General features: G+C 42.6%; 1 protein-coding gene across 1 annotated transcript in view; it reads left to right on the top strand.

Moving 5' to 3' along the window:
• LOC126262931 (protein madd-4-like) overlaps nt 1-16308 on the top strand; it is a 469727-nt gene that overhangs the window by 170457 nt on the left and 282962 nt on the right. The window contains exon 6 of the mRNA XM_049959860.1: nt 6493-6595. Within this exon, the coding sequence (XP_049815817.1) occupies nt 6493-6595 (103 nt within the window). The remainder of the gene's footprint in view (nt 1-6492; nt 6596-16308) is intronic.

Raw genomic sequence — 16308 nt, 5'->3', positions numbered from 1 at the left:
CGCGTGAGACGACGCTTCATCCAGTCCCAAACATGCTCAATGGGGGACAGATCCGGAGATCTTGCTGGCCAGGGTAGTTGACTTACACCTTCTAGAGCACGTTGGGTGGCACGGGATACATGCGGACGTGCATTGTCCTGTTGGAACAGCAAGTTCCCTTGCCGGTCTAGGAGTGGTAGAACGATGGGTTCGACGACGGTTTGGATGTACCGTGCACTATTCAGTGTCCCCTCGACGATCACCAGTGGTGTACGGCCAGTGTAGGAGATCGCTCCCCACACCATGATGCCGGGTGTTGGCCCTGTGTGCCTCGGTCGTATGCAGTCCTGATTGTGGCGCTCACCTGCACGGCGCCAAACACGCATACGACCATCATTGGCACCAAGGCAGAAGCGACTCTCATCGCTGAAGACGACACGTCTCCATTCGTCCCTCCATTCACGCCTGTCGCGACACCACTGGAGGCGGGCTGCACGATGTTGGGGCGTGAGCGGAAGACGGCCTAACGGTGTGCGGGACCGTAGCCTAGCTTCATGGAGACGGTTGCGAATGGTGCTCGCCGATACCCCAGGAGCAACAGTGTCCCAAATTTGCTGGGAAGTGGCGGTGCAGTCCCCTACGGCACTGCGTAGGATCCTACGGTCTTGGCGTGCATCCGTGCGTCGCTGCGGTCCGGTCCCAGGTCGACGGGCACGTGCACCTTCCGCCGACCACTGGCGACAACATCGATGTACTGTGGAGACCTCACGCCCCACGTGTTGAGCAATTCGGCGGTACGTCCACCCGGCCTCCCGCATGACCACTATACGCCCTCGCTCAAAGTCCGTCAACTGCACATACGGTTCACGTCCACGCTGTCGCGGCATGCTACCAGTGTTAAAGACTGCGATGGAGCTCCGTATGCCACGGCAAACTGGCTGACACTGACGGCGGCGGTGCACAAATGCTGCGCAGCTAGCGCCATTCGACGGCCAACACCGCGGTTCCTGGTGTGTCCGCTGTGCCGTGCGTGTGATCATTGCTTGTACAGCCCTCTCGCAGTGTCCGGAGCAAGTATGGTGGGTCTGACACACCGGTGTCAATGTGTTCTTTTTTCCATTTCCAGGAGTGTAGTTGCCAAAATTTCGACGTTATCATACAACATACTGTGACCATTATCAATACAGTGCTCTGCCACTGCCGACTTGTTAGGTTGTAAGAGTCGTGTGTACCTCCAGTGTTCTGTACATCTTTCTTGGACAGTACGAGTTGTTTGTCCGATGTAAGAAAGACCACATTCATATGGAATTTTGTAAACTCCAGATTTTCGGAGCAGCAAATCATCTTTGACGGAGCCCACGAGTGCAGCTGTCTTGGGTAGAGGACGAAAAATCACTTTTACTTCGTGTCTGCCGAGAATGCGTCCTATTTTTGATGAGAGGCTACCCACATATGGCAGGAAGGCCATCGGTTTAAAGGTTTCTTCATCTTCTTCTGCTTTCTTTGTGGCCTCTTTCGATTTCATTTTCAGTGCCCTCTGTATTTGTTGTGGAGAGTACCCATTGTCTTCAAACACTCTTAGTAAGTGGGAAAGTTCATCTTGCAGACTGCTTTCGTCAGAAATAATATGCGCTCTGTGAGTCAAAGTTCAGAGAACACTCATTGTCTGGGCAGGATGGTGGCAGCTATTTGCACGTAAATACAGATCGGTGTGCGTCGGCTTCCTATACACTTCATGTCCCAAAGGGCAATCCTCTCTGCGTCGAACCAAAACATCCAAGAATGGAAGGCATCCCTCCTTTTCAATTTCCATTGTGAACTTTATTTGATCGTGGAGGGAGTTCAGATATCTTAAGAAGTCTTGCAAGTTGTCTTCACCATGGGGCCAAACTACAAAGGTGTCATCAACATACCTCCAGAATAGCGTGGGTTTCAAGTCAGGAGATTCAAGCGCCTTCTCCTCGAATTCCTCCATAAATAAATTGGCCACCAGAGGGGATAAGGGACTACCCATGGCGACTCCGTGCGTCTGTTCAAAAAATTCGTTGTTAAATAAGAAATATGTGGAGGTCAGAACATGTTTAAATAAAGCTGAAATCTCTTTGTCAAAACTTCTTTCAATAAGTTGTAGATATACTGGAAGGGGAACCTTTGTAAATAAAGCCACCACATCAAAACTAACTAATATATCAGACGGATTCATTTTCAATGATTTCAGTTTCTTATGTGGTGAGTACATTTTCCCACAAGAGGCTTCAACAATGATGCCAGATGTTTGGCAACGTCATAGGTCGGAGAGCCTATGTTACTCACTATGGGGCGTAGAGGAACATCTTTCTTGTGGACCTTTGGTAGTCCATAAAGTCTAGGAGGCACCGGACCACTTGGTTTCAATCTCCGAACAACTTCTGGTGGAAAGGGAGACTCATTCAGAAGCGAAACAGATTTCTTCGCCATTCGATTAGTGGGATCCCTGATGATCTTCCGGTACATGCTATCACTCAATAAATTGTACATTTTCTCATGGTATTCGTCCTGAGACAATAAAACAGTAGCACTACCTTTATCTGCTGGGAGTACCACCGTCTGAGTATCCAGGCAAAGCTTGCGGAGAGCAGCCCTCTCTGCCACAGATATATTGCTCCTTTGTGGGCGAGCCTTCATAATTGTACGCATGTTTCACGTCTTATTTCCTCTGCTGAATCAGAGGGAAGTGGTCGAACAGCTTCTTCAATGGCGCTGATAAACGAAGGAGATTTCTTACGGCTGCACACCCGAAACTTAATGGAACAGTCTTTGCGCCACCAAAACCTGAAGATTCGCAAAAACTTTGAGGTTTGCCGATGACATTGTAATTCTATCAGAGACAGCAAAGGACCTGGGAGAGCAGCTGAACGGAATGGACAGTGTCTTGAAAGTAGGATATAAGATGAACATCAACAAAAGCAAAACGAGAATAATGGAATGTAGTCGAATCAAATCGGGTGATGCTGCGGGAATTAGATTAGGAAATGAGACGCTTAAAGTAGTAAATGAGTTTTGCTATTTGGGGAGCAAAATAACTGATGATGGTCGAAGTAGAGAGGATATAAAATGTAGACTGGCAATGGGAAGGAAAGCGTTTCTGAAGAAGAGAAATTTGTTAACATCGATTTAAGTGTCACGAAGTCGTTTCTGAAAGTATTTGTATGGAGTGTAGCCATGCATGGAAGTGAAACATGGACAATAAATAGTTTAGACAAGAAGAGAATAGAAGCTTTCGAAATGTGGTGTTACAGAAGAATGCTAAAGATTAGATGGGTAGATCACATAACTAATGAGGAGGTATTGAATAGAATTGGAGAGAAGAGGAGTTTGTGGCACAACTTGACTAGAAGAAGGGATCGGATGGTAGGACATGTTCTGAGGCATCAATGGATCACCAATTTAGCGTTGGAGGGCAGCGTGGAGGGTACAAATCGTAGAGGGAGGCGAAGAGATGAATACACTAAACAGATTCAAAAGAATGTAGGTGGCAGTAAGTACTGGGAGATGAAGAATCTTGCACAGCATAGAGTAGCATGGAGAGCTGCATAAAACCAGTCTCTGGACTGAAGACCACAACAACAACATGGAACGTCTCAGTTTCACATGAGTTTTCATTATTTCATATCTCAAAATTCATCTATTGAGTACTAGGCATTAACACTCAAAAATTATTTTAATTTGTTTTTAAATGTTTGTTGGCTACCTTTCAGACTTTTAATGCTATTAGGCAAATGAGAAATGATTTTGAGGCAGTATAATTTACCCCTTTCTGTGCCAAAGTCACATTCACCCCAGAATAGTGAAGATCATACTTTCTTCTAGTGTTGCAGCTATGCACTTCGCTATTGTTTTTAAACTGGGATGGGTTATTAGTAACAAATTTCATAAGTGAATATATGTATTGCGAAGGTACAGTGAATATCCCGAGTTCCTTAAATAAATGTCAGCAAGGTGATCTTGGGTGGGCTTAAGCTATTATTCTGACTACACCCTTTTTCCCAAACAATATTCTTCCCTTAGTGATGAATTACCCCAAAACATGATCCCGTATGAAAGCAGTGAATGAAAATAGACATAGCAGGCTAATTTACTGATATGTTTATCATCAAAATTTGCAATAATCCTAATAGCATTAGCAGCTAAACCCAATCTTTTCAGCAGATTACCATCGTGTTTCTTCCAGTTCAATTTCTCATCAATGCACACACCCAGAAATTTGGAATATTCTGCTTTAGCAACAGACTTCTGTTCAAAGTCTATATTTATCAATGTTGTTATGTCATTCACTGTACAGAATTGCGTATACTGTGTTTTCTCAAAATTTAGTGACAGTCCATGTGCAGACAACCAATGAATAATTTTCTGAAAGTTATTGTTTACAATTTATTGTTTGTAGAGTTTGGTTACTATACTTGTATCAACAGCAAAATGAACTAACTTAGCACCTCCAAGAATATACAATGGCAAGTCAATATATATTAAGAACAATAAGGGACCAAGGACTGAACCATATGGGACACCATTCTTGATACCTTCCCAGTTAGAGGAATCTGCTGATTTTTGGAGACTACCTTTACTGTTAATTTCAACCTTCTACATTCTTGCAGTTAAATATTAATTAAACATTTTGTGAACTGCCCCACTCGTACTACGATACTTAAGCTCATCTGTAAGAATTTGATGATTCACAAAGTCAAAAGCCTGTGAAAGATCACAGCATATCCCAATGGATGATGATTGTTTAGACAGAGCATTTAACATTTCATCAGTGAAAGCATAGCAAGCATTTTCTATTGAAAAGCCTTCCTCAAAAACTAACTGAAGTTTTGTTGGTACTTCATTTTTAAAAATATATGAAGCTATTCTTGAATACATTACTTTTTCAAGAATTTTGGATAAATCCGTCAGAAGTGAAATTAGTCGGTAGTTGTTAGCATCAGATCTATTCGTTCTTTTATGCAATAGTTTAACAATAGCATATTCCAGTCTACCTGGAAAAATGCCCTGTTTCAGTGAGCTGTTACATATCTGGCTGAATATCCTACTTATCTGTTGGGGACAAGCTTTAGCATTTGGAAATGCCTTTGATTCCATGCGAGGTTTTAACTTTGAATGAACTGATTATTTTTCTCAGTGCAGCCACCTGTGTAATGGAGGAAAAAGTAAGCTAGCATTCTCGGTGCAGCTAAATAATAACTGGGACATCGAAGCTTTCGTACACTGCTTAGTGTGCCAGTATGACCCGAAGGATCAATTGAACTGTAGACTACATACACATTGTCAATCTGCAGCAGGAAAGTATAACACTACCATCACATTACACGAGGTCGAGGTTTCATAGTTACTTTTCGAAATTTGCAAATAGCCAAGAAATGTCATCTTCAGGTGATCCGATCGGAACTAGCCCATGGACATCACCGAGAGTTAATAGTGTCAGATGGTAACGCAGAATGAAATTGATTTTTTAATAAATGTTACTTACCTTCAGGGGTTGGATCAGTAGTTGTCTGCGTATGATCTTCTTCACTGATAACCTGAATGCAGTTTAATTTCGATCTTCTGTTTTATTAAGTGAATTACCATAACAACTGAATAAGTCTGTTCATTTACACATTTCTAAATCTTTGTAAATTATGCATTGCGTGTTCTGACGCAAACTAAACAATTTCAACATCTGCTTACTGCAGGTACTGACACCAAAAAGCAAAGAGAGAACCTGACTCACAACTGCTTTGAACTGAACTGCCGAGCTCTGTCGCCTTAACATATAAGTATGGTTGTAACAATTAAAATCTTACAATGCGTGGTATTGAAGAAAGTTTATGTAATTACAACACACAAAGAAAGCACACCAAAGATGAACAACATCATGAAAAATTTAAGTTTAAGACATTCAAAACCACTACTCTCGATAATCTATTTCAAAATTAATAACTCATTAAGTAAATTCTTGCGACTACTGCACAGATGACAACCTGCCTGATGATTTAAAAAAAAAACGTAAAAACAAGCCGACCTGTTCAAACTCATTTTCACAACTTCTATAGTTTCAGGTGAGAAAACGAATCTAGCCTCAAATAGAAAAACTATCATGAACTTTGTGTAATATCTATACAGAAATAAACTGAGACTCACAGAAGATGACACCAGCTCTGGAAACATGTTTGGGTAAATAGAAAAATAAATACACTATATTTTTGAAAAGACGGAAGCAATGTCAACAAAAGCTTTCAACACTTGAATGATGATTTATAAAAGCTGTGGAGCGCAACCAACACAAAATATTTTGTTATGTACAGTCACACACGGCAAGGATGCAGAAGTAGATCTCATAGTACAACGAGACTATTTCCAGCCTTGATCTAACTGGACTGTAATGGTGAGAAAAAGTATGCTATACAGTGATACGGTATCGAATCTACCTTAGGTAAGGCACACAGAAGGTAGTGCCGCCAGCAGAACTTGCCTGTGCTGATTCTGTTGCAGGTGGGTGCCCGATCCTTGGGGACCGTGTTCTGTCAGCTGCGGGGGCGGACACACCCACAGGATTGTTCGCTGCCTGCAGGACATCAACGGGACCACCATACAGGTACGTTCGAACTCACTCTGCGGCAGCAGGGCAGAGCTGAGGGGCGCAGCTTAAAGCCACTGGGGTCTCAAATTAAAGCCGGGTCCACACATGCAACTGAAGTGACGCCACACTTAAAATTATAGTGGCGCTTCTTTCAGTATGGCGTCAGCTGAAATCACGTGATTGGACATAAATGTCATCGAGCAGGTTGAGGTGGTAAAGTTGCGCCAATGACTAAATATGCTCAGCTAGGCTCGATGCGTCCAGATAGGCGACGTGATTCTTACCCGCCTACCCGCTCTGTTTTCTTCATCGATTTCTTTGTCACCAGTGACCCCACTACCCCTCCTCACTTGTCACATATTTATCATCATTTCGTTACTAGAACCCTAAATCGGATACGTTCTGCATTTTGGCTGTAGTTTCGGTAAAGCTAAAGCTTTCTTCGTGTCCTCATTTCAGCAATACAAGTCTGAACAAAGTACCGTGTAACCTGTGCCGTGTCCACGCCTACTCTCCATTTAACAGGAGAATACAGCATTATCACATTAATTGAATCTTCCATCGGTGCCTGATAGAACATGATCATAATATTAAAAAGGAAAACACTTCATAATGTTCTGCAAAATTATATTTATTTGGTCACGAACTCACCTTTGGCTTCTCGGGCTACGTACAGGTGACAACTGAATGTCGAAAACACAAATAAACGTGTTGTAGGACTTACACAGATATTACTTGTATAAAAGATAACAAAAATGACACAGTGTTTACAAAAGCAAACATTACATTTCTTGTCGCACAGGAATACATTAACTATAAAAGAGGTAAACAAACTTTATATGTGCAGATACATTAAACAATTGATGAGGAATATGATGAATTCACTGTTTGTATCGAATGTTTGTTACGAAAACTTTATTTACCAAAGGAGAAAATGGAACTGAGACTGATCATTTAACACTAGAATGGCATTCTGTGTCATGTGCTCACTGGTTTCCAGTATTTCCACTGCGGTCATCTTTCATTAAGAAAGAAACATTCAACCTTTGCTTATTATCTTTTTAACAAAAAACTATTGATGTGAGGTATAATGCGCAGTTTTACATTCTGTTAAGAAAAGCAGAAAGAGGACCTTACTGGAAATCAACAAGCACATGATAAAGACTGTCAGCCTAGTGTAAAATGATCAGACCCAATTTCCATTTTCCCTTTTGTTGAATTAAGTTTCGGTTAAAAACATTAGATTCAAAATCTGAATTCATCTTACTTCTCATCAATAATTTTTAAATGGATCTCCACATAAAAAAATTTGTTTATCTCTTTTTTAATTAGTGTAAATATTTTATGTGACAAAAAGTGTAATGTTGTCCTATGTGAACACTCTGTCACTTTTTTATCTTCTGTACAAATCATATCTGTATAAGTCGCACATCATGTCCATCTGTGTTTGCGACATTCTGTTGTCATCTGAAGATGGCTTGGGAAGCCAAAAACTTGCTCGACCAAATAAATATAATTTTAGTGCATTATCTTTTATTACATGCAGGCGTCAAATAGTATCAGGGAAATCAAGTGCTTCCTGCTCAAAGGAACCATTCTGGCGTTTCCTTAAAGCGAATTAGGAAAACGACAGCTGGGCGACCGTTTCCAGTGCGGTGCCACCGATGCGAGCTGAGTGTCTTACCAGCGCACCACACTTCGCCTGGTGTTAGACTTCGCCCACAAAAGGATGGAACGAAATGACACAAATCGTCTTGGGAAAAACTTTCACAGAAACGTGCGCAGTGGACAAAAAATTAGTCACTCCTGGTACACTTGGCGCTAATAGAGTGCTACACCGTCTCTAGCTTCAATAATGACCTTAGCTGGTGGGGAAGACAGTCCTTACACTGATGGGCCTAAACACTGAGACCACATGCTTCGTAGCATGTTGGTCCACCTTTGTAATGCAATACGCCAGCTATCCTGCAGGCCATGGATTCGATACGCCCCTGGAAGGTTTCCAAAGGAACGTGACACCAGCTTACGCAGTTTTCGTAATTTGCAAGAAGATTCAGTTTCTGCTTTTGGGATTTAAGCTAACTCTCTGCAGAATGCGTTATTTACATGGGCATTCCCTCTCTTGTGTTAACACAAACCACAAACCTTCAAGAACGTACAACAATAAGCAGTCATTTCGAACACCTGTCAGAACTCATACGCTGTGTAGGGGTCGCCCAGTCCCGAACTGGACACCACTACTGTTTCGTCGGATAAAGGCCGATGAACCAGTGTGACATCGTCAAACGCAGTAAAACAAGCTTAAATATTATTTCCTTTATTCTCAGAACATATCTTGCAGCCTTGTCCTCTGTGGTCGCTGGTGGCTTCGTAAGCCAGAGTGGCATTTGCTGAATCCGGAGACTGACCCACGGCTGCTGAATCTCGCTGCGTCAGTCCCGAGCGCAGACCGGTGACTTGGAATGTGGCGGGTTGCCTATCTGTTGGCACTTCCCGTCGGCTGGTCGGCTACAGATGAAGAAGTGACCAAGGCGCGTGTGTTCTGGCTCACACGCCGTCCATAGAGTACTCTATACGCCTCTGTCACTGCCTGTGTTGTCCAGATGCACCGTGATGTCAGATGGCGAGATGTCATGTTGAATACTAATCCTGGCAAACCGGTTCGGTAGACTAACCCGATGATTCTAAAGTTTCAGAGTAGTTGGTGCCCCGAATGGGAACCGTGTTGGTAGACTCATGGTCTACCCATCACTGGCGGCTTCAGTATTGATGCTGTTTCACAGTCATCTGTGACTATCAATCAGTGGTCAGCTCATCAGGCAGCAAGCGTATGACCAATACTGGAACAAACTCAAACAAGAGGTTACGATATAATAATTAGAGAATCGAGTCCCAGCAACATGAACGGCATCGACTCGACTGGCACGGTTGACTGTAGGCTAGCAGAGGGGAGTAATTGTGGCGCTGAGGAGTGGCTTTAATGTACATCATCATTTTTAAGACCGAATTAGACTCGCTCATTACGACTCATCAGGAATCTTCCTTTTTGCTATATAGGCCTAATCATTTTGTTTCAGTATCATAACTCCCTCGTCAAATTCCTGGTAGGTGTTCTTGCGTCCTACCTAATACTCCATACACAGGGTGAAAAGTATTTAAACCGACGAACTCTGGGAGGTTGCAGCGGACATCAAAACAAATATTTTTCCCTAATGTCATTTTTTCCTATGAGGATTATTTAAACTGGTGGAGGGCGTATTACGCTCTTCAGTTGTTAGAGGCCGTATTACGATCTTCAGTTGTTAGAGGGCGTATTACGCTCTTCAGTTGTAGGCAACTGCTGTCCACCAATGTAGTAGTGCATTGTCTCTGTTTACTAATGGAGCGATACACCTGGAGTGAGTACACTGATATGGTTGGTGCGTACTGCGTAGCGCACCACAACGGACCAGCTGCACAGCAGGTTTATCAACAACAATATCCTAATCGCCGTATCCCGGATCATACGACCTTCGCTGCTGTGTACCAACGTCTGCTTGAGACCGGGTCATTTAGCAGATTACCTGGACAGGGACACCGTCGCACGGTAAGAACGCTGCAATTTGAGGAAGCTGTCTTGCTGCATGTGGAGCGGGATCTTTCAATCAGCACTCGTGCAATTGCACGTAACATGGGGACGAATCAGACGAATGTAACAACAGTCCTTCGAGAGCAGTTGTTACGTCCATTTCACTTACAGTGTGCCCACAACCTGGAACCAGTTGATTGTCCGCCCAGAGCACAGTTCCTCTCTCGGTTTAAATACTCCTCATAGGAAAAAATGACATTAGGGAAAAATATTTGTTTTGATGTCCCCTACAACCTCCCAGAGTTTGTCGGTTTAAATACTTATCACCCTGTATAAAGTTACAAGAATAACAGGGGCAGGTTAGTCAGCAAATATCTTACTCTCTGCCGCTGAGCTCGCTCGCACGCATGCATGGAAGTGTTAATGTCGCACTCTTGGTGAGCAACTAACCGTGTCGAACTGTTAACGCCTAGTGGCTGGCTCGTGTTGGTATATCCATCTGTTTGAGTGGGCCGCAGGGACTCAGAAAAATTGTCTCTCTGCTTTTCCTTTCTATCTTGATGCACAACAGTTGAGAGACATGTGACAAGAAACACAACGTGATTCACCAGTACTGCCAAACCACCTTTATTTCCTAGAGGTAGATTTCTGAACTGAGGACCATGTGTGGTAAGTCCTCATAAATACTTGACCGATGTTTTTCAGCAGTTAAATCTGCAATATATTTAAGCCACAGAAGTGTAACAGGTATACACTGTTTCCAAGTATTTCGATAAGATAGAGGTTAATGTGCTACAAGAAAACAGCACAATAGATAAAACTGACTTCATTTTCCTCTGTGGCACCCACGGCTTAGCAATGAACACATTGACATCTTTTGTAACAAAAATCTTTCACTCTGCAGCAGAATGTACGCTGCTTAGAAACTTCCTGGCAGACTAAAACTTTGCACCGGATCAGGAGCTGTGCAATACGCATTCAGGAGAGCTCTGCGAAGTTTGAGAGGTAGGAGATGAGGTAGTGGAGAGCTGTGAGAGCGGGTCGTGGGTCGTGTCTAGATAGCTCAGTCGAGTGTATATACACGAAAGGCAGAATTTCCGAGTTCGAATTCCGGTATGGCACATTCATAATCTGCCAGGAAGTTTCAAGCGTTAGATGCTCCGTGATGCAGAAAGTCTTTTATATTTTTGTAACGCATCTCACTTGTGTTTGCTGAACATTTCTGAGACGAAGACTAACTTTTTCTTTGAGTCGTTTGTCTTCTTACTGGTTTCATGCGGCATGCATCCTGTTCCAGTTTCTGCCCTCTTCGTCTCATTGTAGCACTTGCACGCAACGTCCACAATTATTTTTTGGAAATACTCCATTTACCGTCTTCTCCTACAGTTTTTATCCGGTTCAAACCGGCGTCCGACCATCCTGATTTAGGTTTTGCGTGATTTCCGTAAATCGCTTCCATCAAACGCAGGGATGGTTCCTTTGAAAGGGCGTGGCCGACTTCCTTCCTTATTCTTCCCCAATCCGATGGGACCGATGACCTCGCTGTTTGATCCCCTCCCCCAAACCAACCAACCAATAAACTTTTGACTAATAAATACATCCCAATAAAGACCAACTGCCAACTGGAAAGGGAAATGCCGAAAGTGCGAAATGACTAAACGTAAAAAAAAAAACGGAAAAATCATGACACATTCACATTACAAACCATTTTAGTCTGGTAACTATGACAGCTTCGCATAATTTTTAACGTCTGATAGAGAAACTTTTGTAAAAGTGTAATAAGTTGGGAATTTAAAAAAATATAAAATGTAGCTTTAGGTAAAAATGTAAGTGCCACGCTTCACTACCAAGGAATCACATATTTTTGATCAGCAACAGAGAATACAGTATTGACATCACTGGCGCAGCGTGAAGTACAATTCCCTGTATTTCACTTCAAGAAAATCGACCCTGGCTAATAGGTCCTCTCCTTCAGCACTCGATTTGTTTCTCAGGGGAAAATGAGAAATATTTCCTGGGGTTAAGGTCATGCATTTTTGAATCCCAAAATTACACGATCTTTCTTTTTATTTCATTATTCTGCACAATACGCACTTTAAATTCTAATGATTTCAACTTTCTGAGCAACAGCTGCCCCTTTGTTACCCGACGGCTTTCTTTGAATTCTCAGCTCATTAATCTTCTTTATATTTCTAACCTTGGCTTTTCTTTCCATAACAAAGCACCGAACACAAAAGATTGACGTCGAAAATGAGTAAAATGTACTATTGCTTGCTGCTTGTAGGAAATCGAGCGAGAACAGGTTATAACATGCTTACCATTGCGATCAGACACGATCGGCACTTTTCAGCGTTCCTCGCGTCACGAACTAAGGAACTAACATACTGCTAAACTCAGTGGAAATCTTTTGAAGTACAACGAGACTTCTCTGGTATTTCCACCCAGTGACAAATTATTAGCCATGGATCATTCAGCGGTTTCCAGGAAACAAACGAAAATCCTTTTTTGGCACTTTCAGCGTTTCCCAGTTCCAGTCTTCAACTGACGTCATGCAAGTAAGTTTACACAGGCTGTGGGCTCCAGATGTAAGGAATTATAAACAGCAACGCAGTTACTGAAGAGCGAGAATGCAGCAAGAAGCGGCTGAGAGCTGTTTGCGAGATCGGTTGTACGCGTCTGTTAGCCCCGGCCGGGCCGGTTTACCCGTCTCGCTGCTAGTTGTTTCTTGTGGCTGGCGTGCTGCCACGGCGCGACTGCCGCCCCCTGGGGATAGGCAACCCGCACTGCACCAAGGCCTGCCGCAGTGCATCTCCGCAGTCCTACGGCTTAAGCAGCCACTAGCTCTCCTAAGACACAGTCAACTTCCTGACCCGTCGCCATTAGTTCGCAGCTCTAGTGCTGTTAACGCACACACTGACTGTCATGTACACTATTCTTCATCCGCACGCTTATTCCCACCGCTCTACCTTCACCTGCGCGTGACCTGCATCTTCTTCTGTCGACACTCTCTGTTCACAGTGCTGTAATTTTTTACTGCCGCCTCACAGCTCTTGGCCAGACTCTATTTATATTACTCGCAAAAATGTCTGGCCTGATGGTCTTCTGGTGAAGTTGTAGCGATAACATCGACCACCTTAAACGGCTATAGATGTTAAAGTTAAACCTCTGTGAGGAATTTTTGAGGAAGTTGCGATCTTCAGATAACCTAATGGGAACAGAAAAATCAAACTGCGATTCGTTCCCGAAACACTCCAGCAGAGTATAACCAACAGTAAAGAGGTGGGTCAGGAACAGACGTTCTCCCAGCACAAAATCAAGTTGGTACTGGTTGGTCATTCTGGGCCACATTAGCCAGAATCATCGGGAATCTCTACCATCTTTAATATCAACTTCTCTCTCTCTCAGCAAAGAGTCTAGTAGTAAAAATACCTGAAATTCTAAATTAGACTGAGCATGTAACTGCAATGTGCAAGAAGGATTCAGCATCTCTCCATTCCCTACAAAAATATAAAAAGCTCTTCCCTCTTGACCTGAGAAAGGAACTTGTACTAACACTTACACTTCCAGTTATTAGTTATAGCTATGTTACTTCCTGGCAGATTAAAACTGTGTGCCAGACCGAGACCCGAACTCGGGACCTTTGCCTTTCGCGGGAAAGTGCTCTACCAACTGAGCTACCCAAGCACGACTCACGCCCCGTCCTCACAGCTTTACTTCTGCCAGTACCTCGTCTCCTACCTTCCAAACTTAGCAGAAGCTCTCCTGCGAACCTGCAGAACTAGCACTCCTGAAAGAAAGGATATTGCGGAGAAATGACTTAGCCACAGCCTAGGGGATGTTTCCAGAATGAGATTTTCACTCTGCAGTGGAGTGTGCGCTGATATGAAACTTCCTGGGAGATTAAAATTGTGTGCCGGACCGAGACTCCAACTCGGGACCTTTGCCTTTCGCGGGCAAGTGCTCTAAGTTTCGAAGGTAGGAGACGAGGTACTGGCAGAAGTAAAGCTGTGAGGACGGGGTGTGAGTCGTGCTTGGGTAGCTCAGTTGGTAGAGCACTTGCCCGCGAAAGGCAAAGGTCCCGAGTTCGAGTCTCGGTCCGGCACACAGTTTTAATCTGTCAGGAAGTTTCATATCAGCGCACACTCCGCTGCAGAGTGAAAATCTCATTCTGGATATAGCTATGTTATCCTGCAAGGAATTTCTTAGGGAAGCTGACATTGCCTGAAACTGATTATGAACGCGTATTGTCGATATATTTGTGATGTTCGACTCTTTGATCATATTTCAGCATCGTAAGAGCAGCTGTCCTCGCTGCGTGCACACAAGCGCAGAGATTTCCATATCTTCTGTCTTCTCTACCGTCGTGTCAACGTACACTGTCCCTCGTATCTCTTCTCGACCTCAAGGCTCTTATGTGAACATCATGGCACTAACACCCGTTCCCATCAGAGCAAAATGACTTCCATCTCACTCACCGTTCAGCCACTTTCTCGAAGTCCATGTCAGCAGCAGGAAGCCGAGTTAGGAATCACCTCCTGGATAACGTCTCCAGTTTCAGAAGACAATTATTGACATATCTACTAAAGCAACAATAATTACAACCATTGTCCCTGTATGCACTCGTTTTCCCTGTACATCCTTTTTCCCGACCATATCTTCCTCATTTCACAATATTCTTAGCTGATGCAATCTCCTAAAAATTCCTTTCCCCAGAACTCACTATATCAGAAAAACATGTGTTCTGTAGATCTATAAACTCTTTTTATATCTGCCACTACCATTATTATTATTATTTCTTTACTTTCTCAGACGTTAAGTCTGGTTGAGAATGGAAAGTGACGCGGACCTTGATCAAGCGTCACTTCCTATTAACTGTACGGTATGTGTTATATTGCATTTAGGAACTTTCGGGTAATTGAACATGTATCAATAATTACGGATTTCTGTAGTTGTATATATGTGTTTGGATGTAGCTGTATTGCATTGATGTACTGGTGGATATTGTGTGGTATGACTCCTGTAGTTGATACTATAATTGGTATGATGTCAACTTTATCCTGATGCCACATGTCTTTGACTTCCTCAGCCAGTTGGATGTATTTTTCAATTTTTTCTCCTGTTTTCTTTTGTATATTTGTTGTATTGGGTATGGATATTTCGATTAGTTGTGTTAATTTCTTCTTTTTATTGGTGAGTATGATGTCGGGTTTGTTATGTGGCGTTGTTTTATCTGTTATAATGGTTCTGTTCCAGTATAATTTGTATTCATCATTCTCCAGTACATTTTGTGGTGCATACTTGTATGTAGGAACTTGTTGTTTTAAAAGTTTATGTTGTAAGGCAAGCTGTTGATGTATTATTTTTGCGACATTGTCATGTCTTCTGGGGTATTCTGTATTTGCTAGTATTGTACATCCGCTTGTGGTGTGATCTACTGTTTCTATTTGTTGTTTACAAAGTCTGCATTTATCTGTTGTGGTATTGGGATCTTTAATAATATGCTTGCTGTAATACCTGGTGTTTATTGTTTGATCCTGTATTGCAATCATGAATCCTTCTGTCTCACTGTATATATTGCCTTTTCTTAGCCATGTGTTGGATGCGTCTTGATCGATGTGTGGCTGTGTTAGATGATACGGGTGCTTGCCATCAAGTGTTTTCTTTTTCCAATTTACTTTCTTCGTATCTGTTGATGTTATGTGGTCTAAAGGGTTGTAGAGGTGGTTATGAAATTGTAGTGGTGTAGCCGATGTATTTATATGAGTGATTGCTTTGTGTATTTTGCTAGTTTCTGCTCGTTCTATAAAGAATTTTCTTAAATTGTCTACCTGTCCATAATGTAGGTTTTTTATATCGATAAATCCCCTTCCTCCTTCCTTTCTGCTTAATGTGAATCTTTCTGTTGCTGAATGTATGTGATGTATTCTATATTTATGGCATTGTGATCGTGTAAGTGTATTGAGTGCTTCTAGGTCTGTGTTACTCCATTTCACTACTCCAAATGAGTAGGTCAATATTGGTATGGCATAAGTATTTATAGCTTTGGTCTTGTTTCTTGCTGTCAATTCTGTTTTCAGTATTTTTGTTAGTCTTTGTCTATATTTTTCTTTTAGTTCTTCTTCAATATTTGTATTATCTATTCCTATTTTTTGTCTGTATC

This window comes from Schistocerca nitens, chromosome 6 (assembly GCF_023898315.1).
Source record: "Schistocerca nitens isolate TAMUIC-IGC-003100 chromosome 6, iqSchNite1.1, whole genome shotgun sequence".
Classification (NCBI taxonomy): domain Eukaryota; kingdom Metazoa; phylum Arthropoda; class Insecta; order Orthoptera; family Acrididae; genus Schistocerca; species Schistocerca nitens.
The sequence above is the reverse complement of the archived record's forward strand: the minus strand, read 5'-3'. Positions and strand labels throughout refer to the sequence as shown.